At 46.8% G+C, this 16,351-nt stretch overlaps 1 protein-coding gene across 1 annotated transcript; it reads left to right on the forward strand.

Moving 5' to 3' along the window:
* The first annotated feature begins 1,724 nt into the window (after positions 1 to 1,724).
* ROGDI (rogdi homolog (Drosophila)) lies at positions 1,725 to 14,403 on the forward strand. Its single transcript, XM_009886391.1, has 11 exons — positions 1,725 to 1,745; positions 3,706 to 3,777; positions 5,058 to 5,140; positions 6,544 to 6,598; positions 7,149 to 7,229; positions 10,021 to 10,116; positions 11,421 to 11,519; positions 11,994 to 12,107; positions 12,836 to 12,885; positions 13,431 to 13,557; positions 14,117 to 14,403. Exons 1-11 carry the CDS (start codon positions 1,725 to 1,727, stop codon positions 14,156 to 14,158), a joined length of 840 nt encoding a protein of 279 aa, XP_009884693.1. The 3' UTR covers positions 14,159 to 14,403.
* The last annotated feature ends 1,948 nt before the right edge of the window (positions 14,404 to 16,351 follow it).

Raw genomic sequence — 16,351 nt, forward strand, 5'->3', positions numbered from 1 at the left:
ACTGTCCAGAAGTGGAATCTGTCCCACTGTCCCACCAACAAAGATCTTGAACAGCACTGGTCCCAGTACTGACCCCTGAGGAACACCACTCGTAACTGGTCTCCACTTGGACATTGAGCCGTTGACCACAACTTTTAGTGTGACTGTTGAGGCAGTTCTTTATCCACTGAGTGGTACATCTGTCGAATCCATATCTCTCCGATTTAGAGACCGGGATATTGCACAAGTCCAGGTAGATGACATCAGTTGCTCTTCCCTTGTCCACTACTGCTGTAACACCCTCGTAGAAGGCCACCAAATTTGTCAGGCATGACTTGCCCTTGCTGAAGCCATGTTGGCTGCTACCAGTCACCTCCTTGTTTTCCTTGTGCCTTAGCAGAGTTTCCAGGAGGATCTGTTCCGTGATTGTGCTGGGCACAGAGGTGATACTGACTGGCTTGTAGTTCCCTGGGTCTTCCTTTTTTCCCTTTTTGAAAATAGAGGTTATGTTTCTTCTTTTCCAGTCAGTGGGAACTTCACCAGACTGTGAAGGCCAGTTCCTTCAGACTGAGGCAAAAAAGTCGTTGAGTACCTCAGCTTCGTCTCTGTCCTGGCTGACCAGCTCTTCTGTTTCCTTCCGGAGAAAAGTTGTTGTCAATAGAATCCAAGAACCTCCTGGATTGCCTATGCCCTGCTATATTACCCTTCCAACAGATGTCAGGGTGGTTGAAGTCACCCATGAGGACCAGGGCCTATGCTCCCTCCCTATCTGTCTGTGGAGTGCCTCATCCGCTTGGTCTTCCTGGTCAGGTGGTCTGTAGCAGACCGCCACTGTAATGTCCCCTGCTCCTGATTTCCTTTTAATCCTGACCCATAGACTCTCAGTCAACTCTTTATCCATCCCTAGGCCAAGCACCATGCACTCTGGCTGCTCATTAACATATAGGGCAACACTGCCTCCTTTTTTTTCCCTGCCTGTCTCTCCTGAAGAGTCTGTAACCTTCCATGCCAAAGCTCCAGTTGTAGGAGCCATCCCACCATGTTTCCATGATGCCAATGAGATTGTAGCCTTGGAGGTGTGCACATGTCTCCAGCCCCTCCTGTTTGTTCCCTATGTTGTGTGCATTTGCATAGAGGCATTTCAGCCCTGTCCTCATTGAGGCTGACTTGGCCAGAGCGGTGGGGTTGCAATTCCTTTGCGCTGCTCTCCAGGCAGCATTCCTTTGCTGTGTGTTAACAGTGCCCCTGTTGGCTCCCATTACCCCAGGAGCTCCTGGCTCATCTACACAGGACTTTAAGTGTGCTGCAGTGCAGCCAGCATATCTCGGAGCACACGGCTGCAGGCCCTTGCTAGGACCCTGTTCCTCTTTCTTTGGTGCATCGTCCCTGATCATATCCCCTTCCTGCATCGAGTCCAGTTAAAGCCCTGTCAATGAGCCCCACTAACTCTCAGGCAAAGACCCTTCTCCCCCTTTGAGTGAGACAAACCCCATTTGCTGCCAGCAGGCCTGGTGTTGTGCAGGCCATTCCATTGTCAGAAACCCCAAATTGTGGTGGTGACACCAGCCATGGAGCCACATATTAACAGACTGAACTTGTCTATGTCTTTCAACGTCATTGTACCCAGCCGGAAGTCGGGAAATAAAAATAACCTGTGCTCCGGGTTCCCATACTAGCTGTCCCAAGGCTCTGATACCTCTTTTAATCATCCTCACACCCCAATTTGCACTTTCATCGCCCCCGACATGGAACAGAAGCAGTGGGCAGTAACCTGAGGGCCACACCAGGCTAGGGGGTCTGCCCTACATATCGGACCCTCTGTTCCCCTCAGAACTGAGTCACCCACAACTATAACCCTCCTTTTCTTCCTCATAGAGGTGGTCATAAGAAGGGGAGTAGGCCTTTCTGGTGCTGGCAACTCCTTGGGTGTATTTGGACCATCAGGCTCATTGTCCTTTGGCTGGTCAGCCATGCCCAGGTCCTGGTACCTGTTGTACAGAGGCACCTGGGGAGGGCAGGTGGGCAAGGAGGGCGTTCGCCTACCACCCCTAGCACAGACTTACCTCCATTCACTGTTTTTTGGTAGGCCACTGCCTTTTGTGCCTTCGGCCCTGCAGGGCGAGGAGATGAGATCCCTCTGATCTTGTTTTATTTGTGGGGACTGGCCCAGTCTCTTTCAGGGAGCTCAAAGCACAAGGCCACCAGTCAATTTCTTTCTCGCACTCCCTGATACTCCTTAGTCTTTCCACTTCATCTCTGAGCTCTGCCACCAGGCTGAGCAGATCATGGACCTGCTCACACCTCACTCACCTGTCTTCACCACCACCGCTCGCTAGCCATGCGAGGCTGTGGCACTCCCTGTAGCCTGAGACCTGGACGCCTGCGTGCTTCCAAGGGAGCAACCTCTGTGTTGCTGTATCTACTCTGGCAAGTGCAGAGGATGTGGCTTTCTGCTGGGTAGAGACCATGGCTGAGCTCCTCTCACCAGGTGAACCCACCTCTGGAACTGGCAGCACCTTCAGTGCCCTTCCTGTGCGCCCTTCTGCACAAACTGCCATGCAAACTGCCACGCTATGCCATGGCTGACGCACCACGCTCTGTTTGCTCACTCTGGTCACAGCACTCCCTTGGGTTGCCTCTTATGGGAGTGAGGGAGGCACCGGTGCTCCTGGTCTTCCCCCTTCCATGTCAGCTGCCCTCCTGTGAGCTGCTGCCCCCCTGTGGGTCCCTGTGCCGCCCTGGTGCTTTCCTGTCTCAAAAAAGCTCAGAAGAAGCTCGGGAAGATCCCCTTTTTGCTGTGATCAGCCAGCTCCGCTGCAGAGGTGCCTGCACTGGAGCTGTTCATCTTGGAGAGTGACCCTTGTTAGCTTCTTTGCCCTTTGTCCCTTGCTTGCTTCTGTCCCCACTCCTCTGATGATCTTCTGCGTGGGGTCTTGTGGTTTAACAGGAATGGGTTGAGCATCTGCTTCATATGGGTTTCTCTGTAGGAGATGACTGATCAAGGCCTGAGGCAGTGTGTCATCAGATCTGAACTTGTTACTGAATTTGCTCAAATGGTTGGGAGTCCTCAGCTTTTCTCTCCCCCCCCCCCCCCCTTTTAAAAAAAATAGGTGCTTTATTTTTTGGCTACTGTTGCTTGGTAAGATGCTACTGGAGGGGAAGAGGAGTATTTTAGGTTTTTTACTTCGTTTCTCGCCATATAATTGGCAACAAATTTGTTTGCAAGTGGAGTCTGGTTTGCCTGTGAGGTTGATTGATAAGGGATCTCCCTGTCTTTATCTCTACCCAAGTATTTTTCATCTTATTTCCTTCCCCTGTCCTGTTGAGGAGGGGGAGTGGGAGAGGCTGGGTGGGTGTCTGGCGGCCCAGATTATGAAAAAAGCTGCCCCAGATTTTGAAGCAGCAGGATTTGTTCTTTGCTCTGAAATTCACATCTCGTGCTGCCTGTTCTTTCCTAATTCTGTGATTATTGGTACAGTTATTTGTATGAAGACTGCTTTGCTAAACAAAGTCAAAACAAGAATGAGGACAGTTCATTTGTCTGGGGTGGAAAAGGGGAGAGTAAGGCCTTTCAACAAATCAGGAAAAAATATTTTTTTTTTTTCCGTACTAGCATGCGATTTAAACAGCCTGGACATAGCAGCATACTTGGAACTTAAATAATGTTCATATGTGTCTTGAAGGATTTATTTCCAGTGTTTGACTTCTTATCTTTCCACAATGTAGGAAGAAGAATTTAAATGGCTTTTACAAGAAGAGGTCCATGCTGTTTTGAAACAACTGCAGGATATTTTGACGGTAAGGTTAATTTGCTTCATTTGTTTGTTGTGTTCTGAGTTTCTTTGCTCTCCCATGTGAGGAATGGTGGCAGATTTTCCCTGGAGGAAAAAATTCTTGGTATAGAGAGCACAGAAAGGTCCATTACGCATGTCCAGTACTGTTCCAAGTGTTTGCTTGCCCTCTGGTTTCGAGGACTCAGAATAAACCTGATTTCCCCTAGATTGCTCTGTTCTTGACCCTCTTTTCTGAGAGCTGTTTTGAAAAGGCACCCAGAGGCAGCCAGATCTATCTGCCAGGCATTCGCCTGAGATATGAATATTTTCTGGACCAGAGAGTCTGGATCTGCCTGTAACTCTGTCATGTGGTGGTGGAAATGAGCATGATAGCCTTTAGCTGACAAGCTGCTACTTGTGCAGTAATTAGTAGCATGCACTCTCCTCATTGAAAACCATCCTTCCCTTGATGCACCGTCTTCTCTGCCAGAACCTGCACCTTTCAGAGGCATGAAGTGTTTGGCTGAACCAGGCCTCAACTGGCCAGAGGGGATTGTGTGCATGAGAGGTCACTGCTCTCCTGCTTGGTTAGTTTTCAGCAGGCCCAGCCCCTTCACGCTGTGATGTTTTGGTCGGGGTTAGTGGGTGATGCAAGAGTAGGGGAAAAAATGTGGAGCTGAGGGGTGGGTGCTAGAGGAGGAGGGAGTGCCATAGTGCTGACCCAGGATGTGACTCAGTAGCAGGTGACAATAACCTGCAGTATCTGTATATATAGTATCTGTTTTGAAGAATTTGTCATAGTTTTAAGGCTGAAGTGTGATTAAAGGACAGGCACCATCCAGTATAACCGGTAAGGAGGGCTGGTTTTCACTCCAGACTTCCCACGCATGTAACGGGCTGGCGGCACTTGCGCTGTGCAGCCGGGGACTGACGAAGGGCAGTGCCATGGCACCCAAGGGCATGCATGGCCGGTCTGTGCCGAGTGCTGCTTCTGCTGTGGACAGCTTGGCCACCCTGCTGGGCACTGGCCTCCTTGCGTGGCTCCAGGGCATGGAGCTGGAGCACCTTTCACCATGAGCCACATGCACTCAGCCTTCTCCTGGGCTGTGCCTGTCCTGCAGGAGGATGAGGGAACATCCGTGTGCTTTGCTAGGTGGGTTGCAGGAGGCTTGCAAAGGTGACCACTCTGTGTTCAGCCACTTGCCAGCATCTGCATTTTTGCTTTTGCCTTGTCTTTGTTGCTGGCTTGTGGTGCGCTGGCCCCAGGTGGATGCCTCAGCACTCACGATGTCCTCTCTTGGGCAGGAGGCCTCTCATCGGTTTGCCCTGCCCGCCAGCGGCTCAGCAGGAGCTGTCAAGCAGGAGAACTTTGTGCTGACCACATCGGGGTAAGTTGCTGTGGTGGTCAGTGGGTTGCTGCTGCTCTGCCAGGCTGCTCTGGGGGGGCCGTGCCCCTGCTGCCGGCAGTGCCAGTGTTTGTGGCTGGGGGCTTCCCTCTGTAGCGAAGGGTGCTGTTCCCTGAGCGTCTGTGGCAATGGTCTCTACAGCACCCTCAGAGGGAAGGGGTTTTCTTTGACAAGAGATTTCACCTTAAAGAAAACAAATGAACAAACTCACGGCAGGGTAACGTAACAGTCTGTAGCCGTGTTCCGGGGGCTGCTGTAGCCAGATGTGTGCCATTTGCCACGGACACCTGTAATGTAGTCCTTGATTCCTGACTACACATTCGTGTAGTCACTGTGCTGCTGTCAGTGGTTTTGTCAAGGAGCATTTTTCTGATTCTGGGCGCAGGGAGTTACTGTTACAAGACATGAATTCTGCTCTTAACTCAATTTCTGACTCTGACTGCGGACAAATCCTTTGTCCTGATCTCCCTAAGACAGCCATAATAAATCTGCTTCACACAGAGCAAACTGAGACCTGTGCAGAAGGTGCTATAGAAGTGTAGTTCTTCTGAAGTAGCTGTCTATTTTTTGATCTTCAGTGTAGGCTTTGGTCTGAATAGCTGCACTCTGGCAGAGGTCACAAGCTTGTTGTGAAGTAGACTTTAGACCTTAGAAACAGCACAGTGAGTTTTTTATGGAATGATGCAGTGATTCTCTATTGGGTTTGAAAGTTGCATTCTTCAGATCTTAAAGTATTAAAGTTGATTCTAGTTTTCATTCATTGTTGTTGCAATGTGGGTCTTAAAAAGCGTCAATCTGAAGAGTGTCTGTCTAGTGTATTAAAATGTAAGGTACGGCTAAACTGAGTTCTTGAAGGCCCAGGTGCTTCAGTCTTCCCCCACTGTGTGTTGTAGGTGTGAGCCATCTTGCAGGACCCGTTAAAGGGTTTGGGGTGTGTTTTGTTTGGTTAGGGTTTTCTCTTGTTGCGGGGAGGGGCAGGGTGGGATTTGTAGCTTTCAGCTCCCATATGAACCACGTAGCACTCCAATGTCAGTAATTCATCTAATATCCTGTGTTTGTGCCTACTAGAGCTTTTGTAACAGCAACCAAATTGTTGATAGGTAATACAAGAAATAAGCATGGGATCAGAAATGAACGTAGTGTTTTAGGCAGGGCAGTTAGGGTGAGGTGGCTCATAAAGAATATGACAGCAACTGGCCGCAGGCCAAGAGCTGGGGACTTCAAAGTGTGCGTAGAGTTGATTCGCATCCCCCAGCTGACCCCTGAAAGGAGGAGAACTTGGTTAGCAACATGGGACAGGGAGCGGCAGTGTTAGGTTGGCAGTTTTGGTAGGTGTCTCTTGACTCCTGTGACTTGTGTTGCTCAGATCTTTCTTCTTATTCCAGCACAGACCAGGTGAAAGGTGTGCTGACACTGCAGGGAGACGCCTTGTGTCAAGCTGTGAGTAACTGCTGAGCTTCTTGCTTTGTACTACGGTCAAGGGGTGAGAGTCATCCTTATTACACTTTGATGACCTCAAGGGAGAGGTCATCCTAATTATGCTTATCCAGTGATCAGTAAGTATTCTTTGTCAGTCTTCCCTAATAGGCCTTAAATCCTTAATGTTTCAGCAACTGTTGAAATTTGTGAAGATCCAGCATCTAACACCCCCTCCGACACACACACTCTGTGGTGTGTGATGGAGTCAACTTTCATGTCGAGTTTCATGGGGATTCCTTTCTTTCACTGCCTTCTTGTGTAATATAAGATTTCCTTGGGGGCCTTCTGAGGTGAATTTGTGTGTCCTGCCAGGATCCAATTCACTGAATCCCTTTCAACTTACCCTTTGTATTAACATCTTCCTGTAGGAGGACTGAGGTCCTGGCCATGCCAGGACTGCTGAAAGCAGCTTGCCAAGATGGACTGGGAGACAGAATGGAGTGGGACTGACAGTCTCCGTGTTCTGCATATGGGGATTGCTTGCTCTCACCTGTTTGTTTCTTTCTTCAAGGATGTTAATCTGAAAATGCCTAGAAATAATCAGCTCCTGCACTTTGCGTTTCGGGAAGACAAGCAGTGGAAATTGCAGCAGGTACTGTCAACTTTAGATGCCTGCCTGTCTGTAGCATCTGTGCCCTCCAAGCAATAGCTGTAGACCCTTGCTTTCTGAGAGAGAAGGTTGTGTCCATCCCACACTAGTTCCAGTGGTAAAAGGTAAGGGAGGAAACAGATGCAATTAAATTCAGTTATGGTGCTAGGAGAGAGAGGTGGCTTCTGCTTGTTCCTGAAACACCAGCGAGCTGGAGGCTGCCTGCTTAGCAGTCATAATCCTTTAAAAGGAGTGCCTAGGGTGCCTGTGCAGTACTGGCCTTGTGTCTGCTTGTAAAACCCAGGCTAGCAGGGCAAAGAGCAACTTCAGAGTTTTGAGTGGCTTGTGCTCGTTCTCTTACGGAAGCATTTTTATGCTGAGAACAAATCTCACTGCATTGCGCTTTTGTAGCATAGCTGAGTTCCTTCAGTTAAGGAGTTAAAGGGATGTGGCTACTGGAACATTGAATCTCTTTCCCACCATTTTGCTGGGAAATACCTGATTTCAGGACTTTATCTGGTGCCTGATCTTGAAGACATAGTTTCGCACAGTTGTGGGAGACCTCGGCTGGTCCGAGGGATCAAAATACAAGTTTAACACTGACCCTGAACAGATACCCATGTACCCTTGAGGAGACAGAAGAATCCTGAGAAGATCCGAGCAAACAAGATAAGGGGTGGCAAACATCCTGGCTTTTCCCAGAGCATGAACAGTGCGTGATCAACAATTGTATTGGCTGAATGGTGTGTGATGTGAGAGTGGATTGGGCAAAAGTAGAATGTTAGAATATATGCACAGATAAGCAACCAGCTAAGAGGATATAAAAGAGCACTGCTTGTAAAATAAAGGAGGACGATTGCTGTAACTGGATATTTGAGTGTCGTGTCCGTCTCTACAACGACACCCAGTTACTTTGTCATAGCCGAGTACGTTGGAGAAAGATGTATTCCATGTGCTTGACTGTGCCATGTCACAGATTATCCTAGGTGATCAGTGCTTTTGGTCTTGAGTGCAGTTTCCAAGGGCTGCTTTTGCAGTGGAGTGAAAACTCTAACTGGTAACTTTGTAGAAATCTAGAAAATTGTGCACTTGAGATGTTAATGCCAAACTTGACTGAGTTAGTTTATGCCTCACGACCAGGCAAGGAAGTTTTTGTGATAATACTCAGCAGTGCATCCTATTTTGTGAGTATTTTATACTGCTGCTTGGTTGATAGGCTTCTGCCAGAAGGAAAACACCTTCCTTTGTTTTTTATGGAAAACACTTTATTTACTTGGAAGGGTTTTGTCTTCTGATGTTGTTCAGATATGGAATGTGAGTGCCTTAAGAACTCTGTGCAGAAGCATTTACAGTGATTATGTGGAGACCTTTGTCCTGTCTGAGTTAAAAATGAGCATCATGAAGTATTGTGAGTTTCTTCCCTTAGTGAGTGGTGCCAGGTGGGGTTTTGTTTTCTCTGTGCAAAGTCAAGTCATCGGTAATGAATTGTAATATTGGCACATTTTTGAGGAACACAAGTGCAGGCACACAAGTTTTGAGGAATTTGATTAGAAAACTGAGCAAAATCAAGGGGCAATAGGAATGAAGTTAATCCTTATGATAGCAGGATTGGCACTGCTGGGTTGGGTGGCACTACCAGGAGCCACTTAGCTTGCTCGAAAGCATCTGGGAGACGTAAAGGCTGGAGATGGTGATGTTTGGAGATGCCATATTCCAAGTACCTGCACAGTCTCTCTGCAGTCTGACAGTGGACTTTGTCATCTCTGTCTTCTCGGCAGCCTCCAGTGCCTCATGCTTTCTAGGAGCAAAGGTATTCTGTGATCCCTGAGCTCCAGATGAGAAGGAACCAGTGCCCAGATCTATGCCAGGGAGGCCTCTACAAGGCTGAGCTGGGATCTGGGGTTGCTGGGGAGCAGCGTAGTTGTATCAAACTGCAAATATCCCAAGCTCTGGTACCCATCTCCCAGCAGCCACCTCTCATACAGGCTTCCCTGCCAACCTTTTCCATTTATTGCACCCTCTGATTTACCCTTTTTTTCAATTTTCCTGCTGCTGCCTGGAACTGGACACCAGTCACTTTCTCCTAGGGCCATTTTCTTCTTCCTCTGTTTTGTCCTTGCTCTCATGAAAGCATTGAGATACACCTTGCTTTGATAATTGTCTCCTGGCTGCAAGTGGTCTTGCTTGAGAGGGACTTGAGCTAGCTGTGTCCTGAGTCTGGTCAAGATCTACACAAGCAGCATGATGGGAGCTTCTTGATGCTGGAGAGAACTCATAACCCCAACACTTATAGTTTAGAAGAGCTCTGGAATACTGCCAGAGATGCTATATTAGAAATCAACGTTTGCTGCTAATTGCTGCTATTGATGTAATTTACATCATCAGTTTTAGCTTTAATAGTTCCTAAGGAAGAAATCATTATTTGTGTTGCTAGACCTGATTGCCGTATATCATCAAGAGTGAGAATTCCTACCTGAACAGTCATGATCAGAGTCCTCCCAGAATGAGACTGCCTGATGTCACTGTTCCTTCAGGGCAGCAGCAATATTTTTACTGACACTCCAGGTTGTAGCTATCAGACTATTTTGCATCTCCAGTCCTAGAGTGAAGAACCCAATAACGCATCTGGGCAGCAGTGGCAGATTTGTGTTAGTGAGTGTCTGGTACTCAGAGAGAAATGGCCTTAATATTTGAGAAGTCACCATTTTCTTAGGGGCAATGAGACAATCAGGAAACCTCTACTCCCTACTATAGAGAGTGTTTCTTTAAAAGAGCTGCATTTGTACCTTTGCAGATCCAGGATGCTAGAAACCATGTTAACCAAGCCATTTACCTGCTTATGAACAGAGATGTAAACTACCAGTTCAAAACAGGCTCAGAGGTTCTCAAGGTGAGGAGAAAGCCTTCTCTACTTGGGTAGGAACATGCATTTTTCTTTCCTCCATTTGTTGTTTTAATAATGCTCATTATTCTTTTGAGTCTTTTACTGGAAATGGATTCCCCAGTTGTACCTGTATGTACCTGTGCCAAGAAGTATTCATGTGACCTCATATTTGATAGGAATCTAGACCAATTTAGCATCAGTAACAGGGCTGTACATCATGGTCAATGGTAATCTGAGCAGTTGGTGCTCTGTTGCACAGCAGTGATATTCTGGGAGCATCTCCCTTAATCTGTTTTGGATCATGTGGTTGCACAGCTTATGCTCTTTCCTGTCAGTCAGTGCTTTTGGGGAGAGAAGAAATGAGGCAGTCATCAGCAAACAAAAGATTAGGGTTAGTACTTGTGGTTCACTGACGATTTGAAAGTGACTTCTCACTTGGTAGTAGTAGCTGATGCGCTCTGATCCAGAGCAGCTGCTGCGTGGCAATAATGCCCAGCCTTCTGCTTGGAAATGCTCTCTGAAGGTACCAGCGTTTTGACTTACTCATTAGAATCCATCACAATATCAAACATGAGAAAGCTAAACCTTTTTAGTCTCCACATGGGCAAGGGCTCCTAATAGAAAGAAGCTAGGTAATAAAACTGTTTCCTTTTTACTTTTTGGGTGGAAGTAGGTGAGAGAAATTAGTCATAATGTAAAATGCTTTCATCTTAGCAGTCATGAGCTCTATTACAGACACATGTTGCTTCCCACTTTTTTTCTGGAAAAGGACATCTGCCTGAATGGAGCCTTTGAACTGTGGTTTCTGGCAGGGTTGTATTCAAGATGAGCTGGTTCTTTTCTCTAGTGCCCTAGCTCATAGATGGTTATGAACAGGGGGTCCTATTCAGCAGTTGTTGTACGCGTGATGTGGGAATGGGGAGAACTAGAACACAGCTTGTTTTTCCTTAATGCTTACTCTTCAGAAGAGCTAATGATGAGTTTGTCGATGTTTCTGTGGCATCAGTAATTGATCTCATGTTCTCTTCTTATTCTTCTAATGAATAGCTGTTCTCTCTTCAGTCCCTAGTATTAAACACTCCTGGCCTGTCTTACAAGTGTTTTTGATGGTGGTAACAGTTAAACTGCATTTATATGGGAGCCATCCCTTCCCATAAAGTCCCTGAATTCCTGGAAGGGTGAGGTGGGGCTGGTGCTATTGGTTGTTGTTGCTGTTATAACACTTGCAGAAGGCTGTAGGATTCTGCGGCACGCTATCCAGAGCTGTCCAGGGATCACCACTCAGCAGTGTACTGTACATTATCTTGCAGCTTATGGATGCTGTGATGTTACAGCTCTCAAGAGCTCGAAATCGGCTTACCACTCCAGCCACTCTGACTCTACCAGAGATTGCCTCCAGTGGTCTCACTGTAAGTATGTGGTGGTCTAGATCTCCATACTGTCTGGCAGCATACAGCGGTTAGAATATTGTGCTGCATCCTGGTGGAAGTGGATTGTGGAAGTGCTTCCTGAGGCAGAAAGAGAGAGCTGAAGTATGTGTAAACCCTGAGCGTTTTTGGTGCTGGGTATCTTCCTGTGGGAAAGCAGATGACTTGGGCCTGAGGACTCTGGTTCTCAGAGAGTAAGTTGTGTTCTTTGTCCAGGGATGATTTGCCCTTGTGAACACCACTCCATCCTCTTTTGTCACAATCATGCACACACCATTTGATCAAGTGCAGCAAGAGGAACAACCGTTGCCTTCAAGCTGCTCAGTCTTTGTTTCTTTCCTAATGTCCCTCTCACTATAGGGTAACGGTAGTATGGCTTAGGAAAAGGTAGTGATTTCCCAGCATTAGAAATAATGGTTCTTTCACTGACAAAGAAACTACTTATTTTCCCACCAGAAAATGTTCACCCCTGCTCTGCCTCCAGACATCCTTGTGAATTTCTATATTAACCTGAACAAGCTGTGCCTGACTGTCTACCAACTCCATGTGCTGCAGCCCAGCACAACCAAGGTGATGCCTACTATCTCCTGAGCCTTGTTTATTTGCCTCTCCCTACATCCCACCGTGAGGAGGAGATCATACTGCTACATGGTGCAATATTATATGTGTAAGATAATGCAGAAATGACTGTAATGGGTGTTAAGTGTCTGTGTTTAGATCTGCTGCAGACAGAACACTGCCTCTAAATCTTGTTTGCCCAGAAGAAAATACCAGTGCTCTGGAGAAAGCCAGTAACTATTTTTTGCCACGTAATGCTTCATTTTACAATATAGTTTGATAATTTTGTGTAATTTTGGAAGGGCATAATTGTATTAATCCAGTTTACATCAAAGTAGCAATTGGTTTTCTGAACGGAGTTTTGATGGATACTTTTCTGCTTCACCTGTTGCATTTGAGTCAGCTTGATGTCCTGTAAGAACAGAATTAAACTCTTAAGCTTTATGAAATGCAGTCCTTCTGTAAGGATATTTTTCCTAAAATCTATCTTTTGTTTTATTTCTGGATCTTCTTACCTTATTTTTGTGGAGCTAAATTTGACTCAGCCACTGCGTAGAATTTTTTTCATGAAGGAGCAGAAAGGGATCAAATGACATGGAGTCCATGTGAATGGAGTATTCAGGCAGACATGGTATAGGTATTTCTTGATGTTGGGCTACTGAAAGTGCAAACCTTAAACGTTCTCCTAAGTAGTTTGTTTACTGTGTCAAAATCCTAATGACCTTTTCCTTCTCCTCTAGAACTTCAAGCCTGCTGGAGGGTCCATTTTACACAACCCTGGAGCCATGTTGTAAGTACAGTCACAACAAGGGCTGTGTAATAGTTGTAGGAGTATGCTGAGGATGAGATCCAGATGTCTGTGCAGTTTTGATTATAGCATCTCTTAAGTGGAAAAGCTGGACTGAGTCACTTGCTGTGGCTGTGCCTGTGAATGCACAGATGCCCATAATCATGTTTCTTTAATGATTTGGTCATAAAGGCCCAAAGATGTGGCTTTTCAGGATACAGCCCACCCATACAGTGCCATGAGTTTGTCTAGAGATTGGAGTTGTCAACCAAAACTGAACATTAGCTTATTGGCATTGCCATCTGCATCTCCTGCCTTTGTGCCTCTCTGGAAAGTGGTAAAGTATCTACCTTAACCCTATTAGATTTAGCTTAACTCTAAATCTGGTCAGAGGTAGACTGAGAGTTTGCATTCTATAACTTTGCTAAGTGCTGTTTTAAATGTATTAGCAATCATAACAATCTCTTTTGTGAGAATGGAGGACATTTGAGGTTTGTGTTCTGTGCTGTTGTGTGTGGAGCTGTGCTCTTTTTTTTCCCCCACTCCAGTGAGTTTGGCAACCAGCGGTATGAAGTCAGCCATGTCCATAAAGTGGAATGTGTTGTCCCATGGTTAAATGATGCCCTTGTCTTCTTCACAGTTTCACTGCAGCTTTGCCAGCAACTGAAGGACAAGGTAATGGCCTTAGAGAGGGGCTTTGTTTTTAAGTCTGGATTTTGAGAGGGCCTCAGATCTCCTAAAAATCTGATGTGATGTTATTCTGTACAATTTACATACAAACTGAAAACAAGCAATGAGTCAATGGTCTGGAGCCAGGGAGCTGGCTGGCACTGCCTAGCAGACAGCCGTCTGGGATAAGTGTACTGTGGTAGATGTGTTTGCTCAACTAGTCACTAGATAGAGAGGAGCAGGTAGACACTTTTGTGTTCTCAGTCATGAGCTGGATGCGAGAAAATGCCAGGGTGCTGGAGAGGAGGCATGGAGACCTCAGCAAACCGTATTCCAGTAGACCAATGTTCAATTCCAGCTCTGCAGCTGACCTGGCCGCCACCTTGAGCAATTAACTTTGTGCTCCAAGCTTCTTCAGTGACAACGGCAGCAAATGTGCCCTTCTGCAGTGCAGTGCTGGAGTGTGCAGTGCAGTAAAGCTCAATTGTTACACACACATTATATGCTCTTTCTTCCCTGGCCCAAGGGATACAGGAACTTAACTGCTTTTCTTCTTGCTTTCCAGATCTCTGTTTTCTCCAGTTACTGGAACTACAGGCCATATTAATTCTCTGTGGAGTGTCCGAGCCCTTACAGCACTTCCAGTGTCTCCCTGTTTGTTTTCAACATGCCAGCTGAGTCCAGGTCAGCCTGAGGAATGCTGTGGTTCTCTTCCTTGTGGCCCTCCACATGGTAGGGTCAGTGTATCCAGAGACACAGCTTTAGTAGCCTTGTCTGGGACTGCTGCGTAAGCAAGGCACCAAGCAATGTTGTGTGATTGGCGAGAGCTTCCACCTGTCTTTGTTCGCATGTTGTGTTTGCTTACACTTTCCAAGCCTCTGATGAGTTACACTAGTAATGGGATGGGGAGCTGCGGACCACTCTCACTAACTGTATTTGCACACAGTACTGTAACTAACTGCTGGACTGTGAGCTGGCTGGAAAGGGATGAAGACAGAGTAATTTAATACACCACAAAAAGTGTAGGGCATGTTGCTCCTTGTAGTGAAATAGGTTGTTGTGATCTGGTCCAGCTGTGGTTATGACTAGCTCTGAGCTTCTCCCTCTCTTATCTGTTCTGTCCATGCCCATGTTACTGATTGCCCTTCAGAGTTATTCTTACTTGCTGCTGTTTGAACTCTTGAACTCTTTTTTTCTTTTTTTTCCCCTGGCATCAATGTGATAATATATATTTTTTTCCCTAAGCCCTAGTTGGACCAATTGGTTTTTTCCAGGTTTAGTATCTTGTTTTGACTGCCAGGCTTTGGAGCTGCCTCGGTACTTTGAGCACATCTGTGCAGTCTCACATCCTGTCATTAAACTCAAAGTGAGTACCACGTTGTTACTACAATTTGCTGCCTGCCTGTGGATGCTACAGTACGTAACTCGTCCCTCTAGCCATTGAGAACTGTGAAATAAAGATCCTCAACCTGCCATGCTCCTGTGGGCTGTCAGTGCTGAGAATGAAAGAGTATCAAAGATTATGTGCTCTCTTATAAGTGAGTGACTGTTCTTAGTTATGCATGCTGGATTACTGTTTGCCTTACTGGGATGACAGTAGTGGTCTCTGAGGGCAGAGCTGGTGAGCTCTTCGAAGGCTGGGCCTGGTTTGTGTAGCCTCAGCCCAGTGTTGTCTGACACCTGAGTACTACCTAAACTACCTCCAAACTTCCCTTGATGGTCACGTTTGGGAGAGGGTGTAGGTACTGAGACTGGATTGGGTTGGGTTGGCTCATGGAGCTGGCTGTCAAGTGATGAGGAAGCATCACCTGTCTTCTGCTTGCCTCCAGCTAACCCTGTCCAGCCTGTCATTCCAGTGGCTTTCCTCACTGGAATACCTTACCCAGGAGCCTAGATGTGTGCTGATGTGAAGATTGCAGGCTCACCGAGGTCCCTACAAAATGTCAGGGCCATTGGAGCCTATCTTGACAGCATGGTTGGAAAACACCATGATCCTGGTGTTTTCCAAGTGCTATCCAGGGTGCTGTGCTCAAAAGGAAGAGATCACAGAACCACAGAATGGTTGAGGTTGGAAGGGGACCTCTGGGTTCTATCTGGTCCAGTTCCCCTGCTCAAGCAGGGCCACCTAAACCTGGTCTCCCAGGACCATGTCCAGATGGCTTTTGAATAGTTCCAAGGATGGAGACTAGGGGTAGGCATGTTGCTTTGGTAATTTTTCTTTGCTGCATAGACCTCTGTTCTGGGCATGTGTGACCTACCTTGTTTGCGACCTCCCTTTCTGTCCCTTTGTGAGACCCTTGGGATCCTGCGTGGGTTGGTGCCAGCCAACCTTGTTACTGCTGCAGCCTCCTGCTCTGATGACTTGACGCTTGGTGCTGTGCTTGGTATAACACATGCTAATATTACAGGTTGCAGGCAGTAACAGAGCCTACAGTTGAGTATCAGGCTGTGACTGATAAATGTATTTGTTAGTAAGTAATGAAAGGCAGAAGGTAGAGAGGCCTGGATGGGCTGATGCAATAGCAGACTCATTACTGATTCCAGTCAATTAGCCTTATGACTAGCTGTGGTCATGACCCTGGGTATGCATTTACCAACACTTGCTCTGTTCCAGACTGTTCTCTGCTTAGAAAGTGATTGTGCATGTGTGGAACTGCTCACCGTTAACAGCTTCTTGGATGAGAGTATTTTTATAGTTAATAGACTCTCTGGAGCTGTCTGCGCTCTTCTTTAACCCTCCCCATTTGTGGAGGAGGCTCCTTTTTCAATTCACACTAGTGTGTGCAGTCCAATTAATGTT

Source organism: Charadrius vociferus, unplaced genomic scaffold (assembly GCF_000708025.1).
Source record: "Charadrius vociferus isolate BGI_N301 unplaced genomic scaffold, ASM70802v2 scaffold585, whole genome shotgun sequence".
Taxonomy (NCBI): Eukaryota; Metazoa; Chordata; class Aves; order Charadriiformes; family Charadriidae; genus Charadrius; species Charadrius vociferus.